Source organism: Falco rusticolus, chromosome 2, assembly GCF_015220075.1.
Source record: "Falco rusticolus isolate bFalRus1 chromosome 2, bFalRus1.pri, whole genome shotgun sequence".
Classification (NCBI taxonomy): Eukaryota; Metazoa; Chordata; class Aves; order Falconiformes; family Falconidae; genus Falco; species Falco rusticolus.
In genome coordinates this window covers 40,287,628-40,305,032 of record NC_051188.1, presented here as the reverse complement: position 1 = coordinate 40,305,032, position 17,405 = coordinate 40,287,628, and the positions used below count along the sequence as shown (strand labels likewise).

At 36.4% G+C, this 17,405-nt stretch overlaps 1 protein-coding gene across 1 annotated transcript in view; it reads left to right on the top strand.

Moving 5' to 3' along the window:
• LOC119143299 (protocadherin-9-like) overlaps nucleotides 1-2,598 on the top strand; it is a 392,588-nt gene extending 389,990 nt beyond the window's left edge. The window contains exon 3 of the mRNA XM_037377458.1: nucleotides 252-2,598. Coding sequence (XP_037233355.1) covers nucleotides 252-625 — 374 coding nt within the window. The 3' untranslated portion in view covers nucleotides 626-2,598. The remainder of the gene's footprint in view (nucleotides 1-251) is intronic.
• The last annotated feature ends 14,807 nt before the right edge of the window (nucleotides 2,599-17,405 follow it).

Genomic DNA, 17,405 nt, shown 5'->3' with positions numbered 1-17,405 from the left:
TGAAATGTATTTCCACTTTGGGGAGCTATATAGGGAGAATATACAGAGAGTATATAGCCTACAAAGGAACTTCTCTCTAATAGAATGAAAATGTGTGTAGGATTAACCACTACAATATATTGTTGAAGAATAATTGTTAATTTTCTCATGAGGTATATGTATAAAGGTAATGCTAGATATCACAATCTAATACTATGTCTTTTTTTTTTCTTCCTCCCTCTTTCTTTTTTCTCTTTGTTTTTATTCAACAGATGGGCCTCTTGGTCCACGAGGATTAGCTGAAGCTACAGAGATGTGTACTCAAGAATGCCTGGTTTTGGGTCACTCAGACAACTGTTGGATGCCTCCCAGCCTGGGCCCATACCAACAGCCAAAGTCTCCTCTCTCCACCTTTGCACCTCAGAAAGAATGGGTTAAGAAGGACAAACTAGTTAATGGACACACATTGACCAGGACCTGGAAAGAAGATAGCAACAGAAACCAGTTCAGTGACCGAAAGCAGTATGGTTCCAGTGAGGGCCATTTCAACACTGGCAACCACATGACTGACATTCCTCTGGCCAACTTGAAGTCTTATAAACAGGCCTCAGGAGCTGTTGAGAGTCCAAAGGAGCACCAGCTATAAGAAATGGTTACTCTGGACCAATGACTTTAGCCTACTTAGACTTGCTAATACTATGTGTGTGTCAGAGCTTTATGTACTGGGTAGGCCTCTAGAACTATGCTTCACCTAGCAGAGATATGCATATCTTTATGTTAGCGTCGTGGAAGGTATGATGTCCTGCAAGATGGAAGAGTGTTTCTACTAGTTGTGTGGTTTTGTTAAATAGACATGATTAAAATCTGCAGAAATCTCTCCAGTTTGCAAATAGCCTTTTTGTTTGTTTGTTTGATTTTTGACCCTGGACTGCTGCTATGAACAACAGAAGATGCATTTGGAGAGTGAGAGTGCGAGAAAGTTCAGTGGATTGCAATGATTGAAAAGCATATCCAGTTAGAAAATTGTGCTTTTGTTCTCATTGATCTATGCTGGGACCGTTATACTTGAGATAATATTGCAAACAAAGCAAATGAAACTGTAAACATTAAACCTGTTGTGCTATTAACAATGTTAGGGGACACTTATAAGTCCATCAGTGTTCAAATAGTTGTAAATAGAAAGTTATTACTTACAATTTTTGTGTACTTATAACGTTCACTTGAAAAGATATACTGTAGCATATTTCTGTGTTTCACAGTTGCTTTTTACTTTCTTTCATTTGCTTCCTGTTGTTTTGCTTTTATTTTCAGTGATGGTGTTTCTGTGTTAGTAGTCTGTCTGACACACAATGTTCCAAGGAACTCTAAACACTTGTGTTAAACCTGAAAAAAAGGAGTGATGGGGTGGGAGGGAAGGTTGGTTGTAGAAAGGGAAAAAAAAAAAGATTTTTCTTTCTATGTAGGAGCAAATGGTGCCAGCATTCAGGTAGAATTTCTTCTTCTTCCTTTCTTCTTTTTCTTTTTCTTTTTTTTTTTTCCCATTTATTAATTTTAGTATTAAGAAATGAAAGGACTTGTGTAAGGGCTTGCTTAAAAATTTAACATTTTTTTTAAACTTCCATAACGTTTCATAAAACAGGGAAACTGCAAAACAAAAGGATAATATTTAAATTTGTGGTGGTGGGTGAGAGAGGGAAAGCTGTTAGTTTGGAATCCTTGATCATGCTAGCTGCAGTCTGTCATTTAATGAGTGATAGCTGACATTGATCTCAGCTCTAATATATGGAGGAAATTCTACAGGAGCAAAATACAGTAATCATATTTTTCCAATTGGACAGGTGTGTGTCTATACCTAAGACAGTTTGTATTGCTGAACCAGCAGCATTTGTGTTAATCTTCATCTGCGTTAACGTTGTAGTAACACAAGTGTTTTTAGACCATAGCCACAGAATATTTAATGTGTTGTGCCTTCATGATGTAACAGAGCATTCTCCTGGTAGGCTAGTTGGGGGAAGTAAAGGGTTAAATCTCTAATTATTGCTGTTTAACTGTTTGTTATCATAGTTGGTCATTGCCTGGCAGGTACCAATATCATGTCACCTCAGTCAAACCAGCAGAGTGACTCCTAATGTTATTAAGATCTGAGTTGCACGCAAAGCAAATCCAAATCCAGCATTTTTAGATGGTTTTTGTTAAGGCATGACAGATGATTTACACAAATAAATAGCATGCAAAAAACAAAAAAAGGTAAAAAAAAAAGTCCTTACAGAAAAAAGCAAAAGTTACTTATGCCACATTGACACATCAGTCTTAAAGTAATAAAGTTAGCTAATCTGAAGATTATTTTATTCTTACCAAAAATAGAACGTGGGTTTTTTTATTATTCTTTTGTATATAGCAGTTCATTAATTTTTTTTTTACGTTTCTATCCCTCCACAGTATAAAAGGCATAAAAATGGGTTAGGGGTGCATTGCTTATTGCAGTACTTATGTCAGTTTGTGAGGGGTGTTTGATGACTTTGACAGAATAAATATCTAACCAATTATCCTTGTTACTGCTTTGCCAGTTCAACGTTATTTAGTTATTCAGCTCTTGCAATAAATGTTCTGAATTCCTGATTGTGTTGTGTTAGTTCTTGGGCAGAAGCCTAAGGGACTTTATTCTTGTTAATTTCTCTTTTCTTTCTGTTGTTGTTGGTTTTTTGTCTCTTTGTTTCATTCTGGATTTCCAGTTATTTTTCTATGCATATCATGGTCCATTTGGTTCATTTAGATATGTATAAAAATGGAATATACAACAAATGATAAATCCTGAGGGCCATATTCTGTCATTCCTATGGTAAGTAGGAACTTATTCAAAATGAGTTATTTGAAATAAGTGTTACATACCCAGCACAAAGGTGACAGAATCTAGCTCAGATTTGTTAGGCATACAAGCACATGTGATAAGCATCCTTGCATGAGTCTTTGTTACAGTGCTGTGGTAGCATATAGGAAAGTCAGCACTTAACCACACCTCAGTCTTTCTTTTGAGCGTAGAATAGTCATATCAAAATACAGTAAATACTTCCTTACAAGCAAAAAATTGTGTGGTTATATAATCACTTTTCTTGCAGCACAGTAAAAAAAAAAAGAAGAAAAAAAAAGGCAAACAACCTTGAAAAAGATGAATCAATAAAAGTAACCTATTTTTGAACGTGCTGAGTTTTAAAGCAGAGATCCCCTGATTTCTGTATTAAAACCAGAAATGCAATAATTATTTGAAAACCCCAATAGCACCAACGATTTTAAATTATAAGTGCCTTTCTAAACAGAATATGCTTGAAATAATTTCTATCATGGATAAAAAGTAAATAATGTGACTATTGCTACAGAGGGAGAACTATATTCTATTCCAACCTTCAGTATTTCGTGCTGCCACCAACCTGTGCAGGAGAAACACAAACAAATATGATCTAAATTTCTAGCAAGTGAAACTTCTCTCATAAAATTTTCTTAAATTCTGTGTAATTTTAGATTCTTAAGGCCTCACCCTACTTTTAATTATTTATCAAAAAAAGGCAGAAAGAAAAGAATTCAACAAGAAAATAAAAGAAAATAAAAGAAAATAGGATAAATAAGAAAGAGAAAGAAAAGAAAAAATAGGAGAAAGAAAATAAAAGAAAGAGAGCGGGAAGGAAGGAAGGAAGAAAATAAACATTTGCAGTACTGAGACCAGTATCTTAAACCCATTTAAGCCAAAGGAATGTAATGTTTTCCAGAGGTTTCTATGGAAACTGGATTTGGCCCTAAATATGTATACAGTATGTTTCCATTCATTCATAACCATTTGATTTGCTTCATCACTAATACTACTGCTGTTGCCTAAACTGCACAAGTTAAGAAAAGAAAAAGAAAACAAAGGGGGAAAAAAGAAAAAAAGTTAAATCCTGACAGGAATTCAGATGAGGAGCTTAAAAAAAAAAAATACTTACAAATCTCACTGCACAGAATGAGAAGACAACTGAATATTGGTGACAATATTTAAGTTTACTAGCTGTCAGGCTAGAAGTTACTTAAAATTATTGGTAACCTGGCATGACATGGATGCCTCTCAGATGGCAGTTCTAGCTTTTTTCTTCAGCTAGGAAGATTGGATATTCTTTGTGTACTTAATTCGTAATGCACACAGTTGAAAGACTGCTAAAAAGATGCATCAATGATTTTTTCAGTAGTCTTTTTTGTTTTCTGTCGCTGACCAAACCCCTTCGCCCAAATAGAAAATGGAAAGCATGCATATATATATATATCGGTATTTAGTCTCATTTAATCCTATGCAGTACCAACTCTTTCTAAAGATAGATGAGTCAGGACCTCTTTCTCAAGGAACTCTCTGGAGGCAGTCTAAGAAATACATGGAGCAGAATTAAGGAGGATGCAGAAATACACATCAATTTTAACAGAGATGAAAACTATATTAACAATACTTGTTTAATATGATTATTACCTTTTAGCAAGTTATTAATAGGAATCAGGATCAGAAATCATCTTAAGCATGGAGTACACTAAACTTTAATGGAGAAACTCAGGAAACTTTGGATACATGTATGGCATAAGAGCAGGAGATGTATTTCTATGTGAGAGGAAAGAACAGGAGTGATAAAGGCTGACGTAGCTGACATGGTAAAACAAAGAAATAGGGAAAAGACGATCACAACATTGATGAGAAGTTTAATCTTGGGATGTGAAAAAAGAGAGGCACTAGTACCTTTAACAAAAGAGGACGCTGTGAAAATCATGGGACGTGGCAGTAGGTGATGTCAGGGATCCATGAGCCTCATGACATGACAAAAAGCATAGGGGTAGGATCTAATAGCCTTGGGCAGTAGTGTCTGATACCTCAAAATAAGTTACAAAACTATCGCTGCTTGCAGGAGAGCACAGCAGTGGTGTCATATCCAGCTCAGACAGAAGAACAAGTGCTGTGATGACTGATTTCTTGTGCTCCACAGCACATGTGCCAATTCAGACAGCGAAAGCAACTAAGTACTCACGACGTTACCTCTGAATGCTCAGTTCTTTCCTTTTTAGTACACTTCTTCAGCAGAATTGTGTTCCAAAGTCTCAACTTTATTTAATTTATATGCTTGCAGGCCTTGCTGCTGTGATGAAAAACTTCACAATGGAAACCAATTCTAGAGCAGAGCAAGGCATTTTACTGTACAGAAAACATGATACAATATCACCCAGAGGTGTGAATCAGCTCAGTATATCATGGACAGTAAAGCTCTAACTCAATTAATATTTGTTTTATTAACTTTCACTGCTGATCACTTTAGTGGACACATCCATCAAACCCAGAATCCAAAACCACCCTTGACTTTTCCTCTTGTTCCAGAAAAGCTCTCAATGGTAGATGCTTCCTTGTAAAATTATAAGATATCCTTTTTCACACATTACTTGAGTGGAGTGACTTTTTCCAGTTTGGCTTCTCCAAAATACACCTTATATAATACAGCTGATTTGTATTATAAACTGTTTTTCTCGTGAAAGCCCATTCTATACTTTGTTTTCAACCAGTTAGGCATAGTAAGATTGTAACACAGAGGGACATACTCTAATCCTTCAGGCTTTGTTGAACTTCTTAGGAGGCAAAATATCAGGACCTTTCCCATAATTAGTAATAGGAATAGCAAGTGCTTTATTATGCAGTGGACTAGCAAATGCTTGAGAAGTAACAAATTTATCATTTCCAGGTTTTTACAATACAATGTAGTTTATAAACTGAAATTAATGCTAACAAATGCATTTTTTTAATTGACGTAGACACATCACTTCACTGGACAGTAATAGAACTTACGTGCTGATATGTATCCTCATCCTGACAAAATACTGTGCAGCTCTTTTGAAACAGAGTACATCTAATTTCTTTAGAACACAGCAGTAAGCATCCTCTTCTAGAAGCAGCTTAGCATTTCACAGGACTGGGTCCACAATGAGAAGAATATCAGAGACATGCATGTCATATGCTATGTTTTGAAGCCAGAATGCTTCCTCTAACTGAAGCATCTCATGGCTCTAACTACAGCTTTAAGCTTATACTGCTACTTAATTGTACAATAATAAAAGTATGTCTTTAACTACCAGAAAGGATCTAAAATTTCACTGTAAATTATGAAAAGAAAGAACTGAAATAATGTCCCTCATTTTCAAAAATAAGTTGTTTTTATTTTTACCACAGCCATTCTTAAATCCACCTGTTGTGCCTAGGTATTGCAACACATTCTAATATTGCATGGCATGTAAATAGATACCTTAATTACTCATAATGATATGATTATATACACATATATAGAGAGAGATTATATATATATATATATATATATACTCACTTAAATATTACCAATCACATACTTACTCAGTATTATTTAATGGAATTTTGGGACTATGGATTTTGTTGTTTGATGTACTTTAAATTGTATGACGCAGCATATTCTTAAGACTACCCTCACCAATGCTTTTGATTATTTATTCATTAAATAAAGTGCTTTCTTCTGCTTGTTATACTGTTTGTACAACCATGTGATAATGTTAAAATGGGTAAGTACTGTATGGGAATTATAACTGTTTCTTTTCTTGTCTAAATATATACCTATAACAATATTTATTAGTGATCTGAGTTTTAAGAATGTGTCTTTTTATGTGTTTACTATCTCCTTACATATGGTCGAAATTTAAGGTAAAGCTGGGACAACATTTCTTCATGTAACTCTGAATACCCCAATGGCTTTTAAATTTCCTTTTGCCTTTATTCACAAGTGAAATTAGGATGAGACCTGTACTTCAAATCAGCCATAAAATAAATGCATAATGCAGTAGTTAGGGTTTGGTTACTGTAGCTAGCATAAGTAAACCTACATTCTTCATTTCTCAGGTAATGATATATTAAGCTTCAAGTGGGTGAAGGAGAAGCTCTTCACTTGGAGGATAATATTTAGAACAGCTGATTTAAGAGAAGATGAGTCAGAAATCTTGTACACTAAAGAGTGGGGTTTTTTTTCATTTTTCACAGTCAGTTTCCATCTTTGTTTTGTAGAAAGCATCAATTAGAATGTGTGCTTCTTTGAGGAGCTCAGAACGTTTATTGCTGATAAAACTGTGAACTGGATTTGGTAACCCTTAGTTATATCAAAGTCAATGGGAGTTTTCTTGATCCTTTAAAAAATCAGTGTTTCACCAGCATTTAGATGTGCATTTGTGAGGAGGAAACTCATCCTCTGCTTTCTTTGCATTGACTGCAATATTCCATAGAAAGATTGCTCCCTTCCCTTCTTTCCCACCTTATTGTCTTGGATGCTTCCTGGACAGGGCTGCAGTGTCATGAAATGGTAGACTGAACTTGAAACAGATGAGGGTTCCTAGTACCCAAATTGGACAGCTCTTTTAAGTTCCTTGGTTCCTTTTTAGGAAATGCCAGATAGGCACTGTTTCCACCAGGCATTACCTAAGACTCTCTCCTACAATTTGCTTTTTCTCACATCACTTGAGAACCCACCTGTACTCCTCAAAGACTTCAACATTAAGCTGAATCTGTTCCTATGTTATGTTTACCTGTACCACGTCCTTCCTAGGGTATACAGAGGTATTTTTTTCCTATTTTTTTTCAGATAGGGAACTGAAAGTGGGATCTGTGTGGTCCTGCAGCTATGTGGACATTTTTGAGAACTTATCATATGGGTACTAATAAAAAAGAAGGCTGTTGACCTAATTGGTTACAATGGAGCACATGAGAGAGAGTGTAGCAGAAAGATGGATAAGGGAGGGGATAGCAGAAGGCTGTATGTGGTAGGGAAGCAGTAAACTATGGCAGCAGTGAAAAGAGTAAGTTTGAATTTGATGAGGAAAAATATTATGAAGGCCTTTAAAGACACGTTCTAAGTCTTCGTATCTCTGTAACACCATAAAAGTATACCCTCCTGTCTGTATAAGCTTGTCTACACACAGAATATTTAACACTATTTTCTTGTGAAAAAGGGGTATCGAGAATTATGGCAAGGCTGTATCATTCTTCTGATTAATTTCTGCCATTTAGTATTCACATTCCTTCTAAGAAATGCTTTTTGAGACATTGCTCCTCTGCCTGCCACATGAATATAGAGACCAGAAACAATATCATGCAACTTCAGTAACTGAACACTGAGTTTGACTAGTGAATTCTTAATATTAAATGCTTATAAACCTGTTAGCTACAGATAGCTTGCAAATAATCCATAGGTCTGAATGAATAAGAAATTATCTGTTACCAATTAGAAAAGAGAAGGAAAAAAAAGAAAAGATAATACATAAAAATTAAACTCCTGATAAACAATGCAGACACTTCTACCCCCCAACCTCCCACAAAAGAGCACATCTGATAAAGATGAAGTCTTAATGCCATAAAGTGATTGGTGCATTTTTTTTTCCATGTGCAACATTCTGCAGAATTCAGAACGGGTTGTGAAGATGTTTGTGTTCTAATCTGATATTTAAATCAATTCAATGTGAGATTAAAGAACTTCAGGTACATAAAAACAAAAATCTGATATCACAATAATATAATTTTTTTTTTCTACTGCGAGTCACTATTTAATCATTATGCAACAAGTGCTATATCCTTCTTGCTGCTGGGTAAGGAGATTCTTTAAAGACAGTGCACTTCAAGTTTATAAATATTACTTTATATTTTTTATAATGCAAGTTTATAGTTTGTTTTCTTTTGGAAAAAGAAAGTTTGGATTCTGTTTACAGTGTTTGTACTTTTGATTTTTTTAGTATTTCTTTTTAAGATTTTTTTTCAAGAATTTTTTTCAGTATTATTTACCATAGGGAATGGTATAAGCCTGTGCTCTTACTGCGTGATCTTGTACTCCTAGGACACTTGAGCTATCTTCAATAGGAAATTCTTCTACATTATTGATAAAGATCATGCATAATTACCGTCCACCATGTGGTGTTAAGCCCCCAAGAGACAAAAGTAAAAGAAAGGGAGGCAGCCACATAAAGACAATTTTTTTATTCACACAAAATACTGTACTGTGTTATGAAAGCAAAATTTACAATGGCCTATTCATTCAAGTCAGAACTACCTACTTACTGATGCTGACTGATTCAGCAACACACCCTTTGTTTCCTTTTTTAGGAACACCACCAAATGAAATTGTGAACAGTTATGCCTCATGATGGGTCAAAAACCTCATTCTGAAAATGATCTGAAACATGACGAGTCTCTGGATATATGGACTTCGAGGGAATGCAATCTTAGGCAGGTCTATGGCTCCTTAGTTTTAGGTCCACAGCGGAGCAACTTTTTAAACAAGTTCCCTAACATGTAAAGAGCTATGTTTTAAGATCTTCAGAAAGAAACCTTTTATTCCCAAGTTTAGACACACTAGCTCTCTGCTTTGTGGAGAATCAGAGTGCAGAACCTATTCCAAACTTTGCAGCTGACAGCTGCAAAGTCTCTGGATACTTTACCATATCAAATTACCCATCACTAATATTGAAACCCTGGAAACCTATAAGCAGAACAACAGTGAAAGAGAAATTGAAGTTAATACGTGAACCCTCTGGTTAAAAAAGAAGGCAAAGAAACTTTGTGAAAGGATGAGGGAAAGATAGGTACAAGATTTTTTGATGATTTTTTTCTTTGTAAAACATGTAGCTGCAGGGAAGTATATTGCTAATACTGTGGGGTTTTCTGGATGTCCTACTATGCATGGTTCGATTACCATGCTAAAGGCTAAACTCAATAAATTTACAAGCAACAATTCTACACAAATATGCATTCAGTTAATATATGTTTTTCCTATAGGAAGTACAAAGAAATTGAGTTTATCTGCATTTCTAGACTATCAACTGCATGATTACTATTTATAATAAGCTTGCAGTCACAGACTCTGTAATTCTTAAGTCCTGAACAATTGCATAATTACTAATTCAACTACATTAGCATTGGGAGTAGACATGGATGATTTCAAAAGGGATACTACTGATTTAATGAGGTCTCAGTCTGTACATTTTCAAAATTACAGAAATTCTGTTTAACACCCATTGATGCTTTGGGGTATTTGAACTGCCAACCAAAAAAAAAAGCATTAAAAAATGAAAACAAACAGAAATGAGAATGAGATTGCATTTTTCATGATATGCAGCTACCAAAATATTATTTCCTGACTATTTTCCAACAGTCTGGCTGGCTTTACTACAGACTGGTTGCTGCTGAATCTATTGAATACCTTAAGCTGCCATTTGTGACAGTGCTTTTGTATTTTGAATGTTTATGGCATTCTGATTGTGCTAGAATAAACATGACAATAGGCCACGGGCACAGAGGAGCTATTCTGAATTCATTGCCCTTCTCTTGTATTTGCCACCTCATTTTTTTGTGATAGGCAGGAGCTGATCACATCCTCAAGTTGTGGAGCTGGCATTTTGCTGAAAGTAAATAGTTGGATGGTCTGTCTAGAGAGGAATTTGTAAAATTTTGTGAAAGTTGCTTTTTTTGTCTTGAAGATCTCATTATTCTGCAAAGGTCCCTATATTAAAAACTCCCTTTGATTTCTGTAGGAGATGAATTAGCTCAAGCAGTAGTTTTCATGTCAGTAGCCATTACACCAAATAAGGATGAAAGCATATGTCATTCAGAGACACCGTAAAATCCTTAAACTCACATGCCCCAAGTAATCATGCTGTGTAACCGACAATTATGTAGGTAGAGGAGTAAAGGGGAAAAACAGTCTTAATGCAGAAAGATTCAGACTGCCTAAATTATAGCATGTAGTTGCAGATCTACCACACAGCACCCAGCTGTGCCTCAGCACTACCTCTTCCCATCAACACTAAAATTAACATTGACCTCCATCAGTTTCAATATTTTTTTGGTGCTACAGTGTAGGCTCTGCACATGTTCATGAATTCCTTACACATCTCTATCCAACAAGCTGCTCGTGGACTTAGGCAAATACTGGCTTCATCAACATGTTAACTGGATAAAATCAATTAGATTCTTATCCTCAAAACAGGACACCTGAGCCTAAATTGCAAGTGTATGGGGAAATCTTAATATTTCCTAAGAAGTGAAAAATGGTGAGAGCTAAATCACAGTGTTTGCATTCCAGCCAACTTCTGAAGATCAGGCTGAGCAATATGAACCAAGTAAGGGTGTCCTCAGCTTGCTTTTTAGCCCTGTCTAGAAACAAGCATAGGTAATATGGGAGACAAGGACTACCTACAACTTTCTTTAGCATTACATAGAGATGTTATGCTATATTAGTCCCCAAATAGTAAGCATACAGTAAAAGTAAGCTCTTTGTTACATGAGCTCCTATGGCAGAGTTGTAGTGTAGGTGGCAATGTGTCACACGTGGGAGGACCTCCCCTGACTTCTTCTGGCCCATCCTTAAGCGTCAACACAGCTGTGCAAAAAGGACCTCTCTATACTTCCACCACTGAAGGACCTCTCAGCACCTCCACTACTGTTACTGAGGACAACTGACTTCTTTAGACATCCTGGGAGAGCCCTACCATCACTATGAAAAAGCTAGGATGAGCATCGGAGTGTAGACTAATGTGTCCTCTTCAAGCCAGAGCACTCTACTTACATAAGGAGTGCATATACTGCCACTGGAGAAGGAAAAAGAAATAGTAAAAGGTTCACCTGGGAGACCTCCTCAGATGTGACATGTATTTCTTTTCCACCTTTAACTTCTGCTAGTGTGTGAAATAGGCGCAATTATCTTTTGATATCATCTGCCTGGTTGTTCCCAGTCTTATTCTAGTAGCATTTCAGCCTTCTGGCTGTAAGAAATGGATGTCAATGTTCTCATGCAGTCTCTCAGTCACTCTTCCTACCTGTCTTTGCTCTACTGCAAAATCTCCTAAGATATCCAGGGTGAGTGACGTATTTTAGAAAATCCTAAGTCTCCTAACCCTGCAAGACCTGCTTCTCTCTGAATCTTCGTAACATTGGTGGAAAGGCCACTCCTTTTCATCCTTTACAGCCTCATGCAATGCACATTGGCCGTGAATTCAAAGTTTTGCACAACAAAGCATGTCCCAGAGACGATGTTGAATTGCTTCAAGACTTGCTGTAGATCACCTATATATGAGCGCAGGCAGTACCTCCATATTTTGAGGGGAAAATCCAAATTTTCAAGGCTGTCACAGGGTGTACACTTGTAGATAATTATACACAGCAGCTGCTTTCACTGTGAGGGTTTTTGAAAGGAGCAAGAAACCAGGATAGGATGGGATGAGTTTGACTGTCTGTAAAGAAATGGAAAAAGAGGAAGAGAAAAGAAAGATGTTATATTTAATGTTTGTGCTTGCTGTACCCAAGATCAGATCTGATGTCTTCTCAGGGAATGTGTCTCTGTGATGTCTGAGACTATTATGCTTGACACAGGAATTGTACTGCTAGACCATGTAAATGTTGATGCAGATATTATTACTCTTCCCCCTCCAAAAGTAGGGGAAAACATGGAAATAACTCAAAAGAACAAGGAATATGTAGTCCAGTTTTGAGCTGTCAGACTCATGGAGCAGGTGGACTGCTGTGTATATGCTGTAAGTGAAGATCTTCCCCAGAACTCTGGGAGATTGCTTGGTGACCCAGAAATGCAGGCTTGCTGGTAGGAGTTAGAATTATTATGGCAGTGCTAATTCAAGCTTAGAAGAGAGGTTTTAATACTCTGGGAGGCTTTCACTTATAGAAATATTTCTTGACTTCAACACTGGCCTTAAAAGTCATGAGTTCTGCTGGAGTTTGAGGCAGCCAGGATGTCTCAAATTCAATAATGCTCCAACACAACAACCACCAACCAGGGTGCTGGGCATCCTGATGTACTTAGATCACTACTTTTCTAACCTCTCTGAACTGTAACTTGCCTCTTCTCCCTTGTCCACACACAGCACCTCCTCATTTTCTTGTCCAGATTTTGCTCTGTCTGACAGTACATCCCCACACAAGTTCCTGTCCAATCACATTAGCCACGTGTTGCCAGACTCAACCCTGAATTTTCTTTAAAGCCTGCCATTATCTGTAAGTAATCTTCAACTAAGCTGTGGGTCTTCTGTGTCAGTCAACTCCACTTGCACCAAAACCCATGTGCCATTTGTTAAGGTCCTTAAAATGTCATTATAATTCAGGTATCAGGATAGTCATGCATGGCTGCAGACTGAGTAACAACAGAACCTGGGTGTCTCCCCAGAGGTTTTATTTTGGATGGTGTTAATTGGTACTCACAGTCCAGGCAAAACTGAAGTAATGAGTGAGAGCATATTATGAATACATCTAGAAGTGGGATGTTAATTTTAATGTATGTATGTATATGTATGTATATATATATATGGACATCTACAACCCTCAAGGACATCCACTTCTAGTCAAATGAGCCATTTGTGGTTTAATTATCACAACCTATCGTAATAATTATTTTGAAAGAAAAATAAGATGGAGTTTTTATTTTCATTTTTTTTTATTTAGTCATGAGACTAATGATTTCCCTATATGTTTACCAACATCTGATAATTAATTTCAAATAAGAATTTCAAAGGCAAAGTGTATAAATAAATAAATAAATAACAAATAGTAAAAAGACTATATAATCATTCCTGTACTGGCTAATTTGAGTTGAATAATGTTAAAATGCCATAGAAACTTTTTATTTTAGTTGTTACATTGAAGAGTTTCATTGTAAATCTGGAATGAAATTGAAGGCATACATAGGTCCAGGAATTCAGACACTGAAAGCCTAATCTCAAATCTATTGAAGTTAATTAATCCTCTTCTATCATCGTTTAGATATCAAAATAATTTCATGAATAAATCATTAGCTTGACTATCTAAAGAAAAAATGTGACTTTAGTTTTATTAATTAAAGTGAGGCTTTGGAATTAGTACCTTAACATCAACTTAAGTGTAAGACTATGTCTACTAGGTGGTTTTCACAAAAGAATCCCTTCTCTGACATTTACCAAATTCTTTTTGGCACCTTGTCCTTCAGGAGTGAAGAGAATACTTCTCATTGTATTGTCCTGAAATATTGTAAGGGGTGGAAAAGAAAAACAAACAAACAAACAAACAAACAAATAAACAAAAACCAAACCCAAACACAGTGCATTACTGGAATGCCTTTTTCCAAATGGCTTAATGTGTAGTAGTAAGGGTTGCTGCTGAGATTTTCTTTTTTCTTGAATGTCTACTTTGTTTGCTATTGGTGCAATACTTCTGCTTAGATATGCAGGATCACAAGCATCAGAAATGCCTCTGAGTTGCCAAATTCAGATTTGCATTCTGCCTCCATAGGGAAGCCAGATCCAGCCATATTAGCCTCCTCTGCTTGCACTCTGTAAGGAAACCAAACACAAAGGTTAGCAGTGAACACTAATGGCCTCTTAAATGGAGACATCTCTCCTTGAAAATGTGTTAGCAAGACCATGCATGCTTCTGCTAGTAAGTTCAGGTTCAACCGAGTCTCTTCAACTTGAACTGCGGTGTACCAGTCTTACCCATCTATTGTCCTAGCAATTTTTATTACTTGAGGTTGTGTTTCAGTGTATCCTTGAAGTGGTTCATCTGTCTGTCCTGGTTACATGCTGCTTCTTCAAGTCCACAGCACACCAGCTGCTGCAGGATGCTGGTGTCTTCTATCCTAGATGTGTGACCAGCCCAGTGCAGCTGTTCTATGATGATCATGGCTACAGTCCCTGGAACATGGCTCTGCTCTGAAACTTTCTTATTGAAAATTTTATCCTGCCATCTGATGCACAATATGGTCCACAGATGGTGCAGATGACAATTGTCTAGGAGTCATATATGTCGTCACTAGTCCATGTCTTCAGATCATTTAGCAAATTGGACAACAGTGAAGCTTTATAGACTCTTAATGTGATCTGTCATTTAACATTGAGCTGCTATTTGACTCGGAGTAGCCTGCATCCTGAACCTCATGGTTCAGCACAGAAAGTTGTGGTTTTTCTTGGACTTTTTAGAAGAAAAAGAAAATAGTAGAAGAACGAGGGGAAGGGCATATTATTGTATTCTTCTAAAGGTTTGTTTGGGATTTTTTTTAGTATGGTTTCCATTGTTTAAAACAGGAAGTATTCCACTTCACATTTCTGTTGAGAATCAATGCTTAACAGGTACAGTGCACTTGTGTTTCTTATTTATTGCTATAACTCATAGGTCCTTCATGTAAGGGCCAGACTTTGATCACAGCAGGCAGCAGGGAGTTAAATGTCTTATAAATTTGAGTTTGTAGATAAACAAGTAGGCTGACACTGACAGAAGACATCTGCTTATATGTAACAAATGCTATATATAACTAATTTTACAGAGCTTATCTGTCATATTCATAATGTTCAGGACAATTTTTTTTAAAAAAAGGAAAATTTTAAAACAATAACAAAAGCCCACCACATCTGCTAACTTATCAGATTTCCCCTCTTTGCTTTGTCTATAACATAAGGGGAATGTTTCATCTCAAAGACTGCCTGCCTTCCATTCCCTTGCCTCTGAGGAAAGGACAACTAGTAAAATCTCAAGATCATATGGGGCTAGGCTTCAAAACCTTTATTTTATTGTCACTGTCAGGCTTTAAGATTGCAGGTGTGGTAAGCCCTCTGCCAGTCACATGGATGAAAAGCAGTTACTTCTGCAGTGAACCTCAGTTCTACAGTGAGTGTTTTTGTGGACCCATCATCCTGAAAAGAAAGGGAGAGAAAAAAATGTCTGGACATTCTGTCCCTGCCTTTCTATAGCCTATTTTAAGGTTATAGAATTAAAGGTTAAATTTTATGTATGGATGATGGAATTTCTCCTTTATCTGTTTTTATGGAAGAGAGTAAATGAAATCTCTCAACTTCAAATTACACTATCCTATTTCATTACTGGTATAGAGGATATCTTTTTCTTTCAGGTCTATTACAAACTATTACAGACTGTTGGGGTTTTGGGTTTTTTCTTCCCCCTGGTTATAATCTACATGACTGTGGATGACCAGAGCTGACTGATGATTTAGGTGATGGCACTGTTAAATCACATACTACTTCCATAGTACTTTTTCTTTCGCAAAATTTTCTATTTTAAGATTCTTTTCTTTAAAAAAAAATAATCTAAATTACAGGCTGAACATATGTTTCCGTGAGCTTCCCAGGTGTTTAGCCTCAGTGACTACAGTTAATTTAGAACCCAGAAACATATATGAGTAATTCAACTCAAATTATTCCTTATGATGTGTTTTGCCTGTAACATACCTTATCTTTTATTCAATGAATCTCCTCCTCATTTGTCTAAATTTATTAGCTCCCATTGGAGTTCTTGCCTTTTGTATTCTTCTCTGAGGAACTAAGCATATAACCCAATGTATTTTATAAAATTGACTTAACAAGTATATGGGGTCAATTAGGTTTCTACTGGTTTGCATACTTGGCTAGTTCCTTTGAAGACTAGATCCTTTCCAGTTCTTTGCTTGAATATGACTGTACCATAGTCTGCATTCATTCCTCAGATGTGGGCATCAGACTGTTTGCCATCTTGTCCAGACTAGTAGGTAATACTAGTGCTAATAATGCCCAGTGTAAGCCTATTTCTAGTCTGACAATGGATCTTTTTTGTCCTGCTCTGAGGTTTTGTCTCCTGAACGGCACATCATCCATAATAGCCTTTAATCCTCCTCCTAATCACATCTCTTTAAAGGCTCATAGAAATCCCCAAAATGGTGTTTTGAAACCCTGAATATATGTACTAGTTTGTCTTTGTTATTTTATTGGCATGGCTAGAAATCTTTGACTCACTGTGTACTTGCTGCAAAATTTAAAGTCGGTCGACAGAAGAAAAGAAGAAACAAAGTGCTTCCTAAAAAAATAATATAAATCATTAACTGCATACTCCAGCAGACTCTGTTGACTTTCAGGCTTTTTCTCCTTTTGTGGCTACACAAACAAATTAAGTTCTATCCTCTGTATTCTACTCTCCATTAAATATTGCTATTATGCAGTGGTAAGACTTTTTCTCATAAGGAATGAATAACATTTCCCTTCCTTTCCCATCCATCCTCTTAGGACCAAAACCAGCAGTGAGTGAAAGGACTCCCAAATATAAATATTTCAAAGGAATTGAAACCCTTCCTTTAAGTATGCAACAAGTCTGTTTTTCTCTTTCAGGACTTATTAATCGTATATACTTGTCTGTTTCTGATTTTAAAATATCCTCAAAGGACGGGCCAGAAATTTACAGCTCAAATACAATGTGCGACAGAGGAACTGCAGAATATCACAGGCCATCTACATAGGTTTCACAAATACATTTCTGATGCTTGATCTGTGTCAAGAAAAACCCGGAATTTAATCACTTAATGGCATGTCTGTGTAGATGTAAGCAAAGGTCTAGCTGATACTGATTTGGGGTA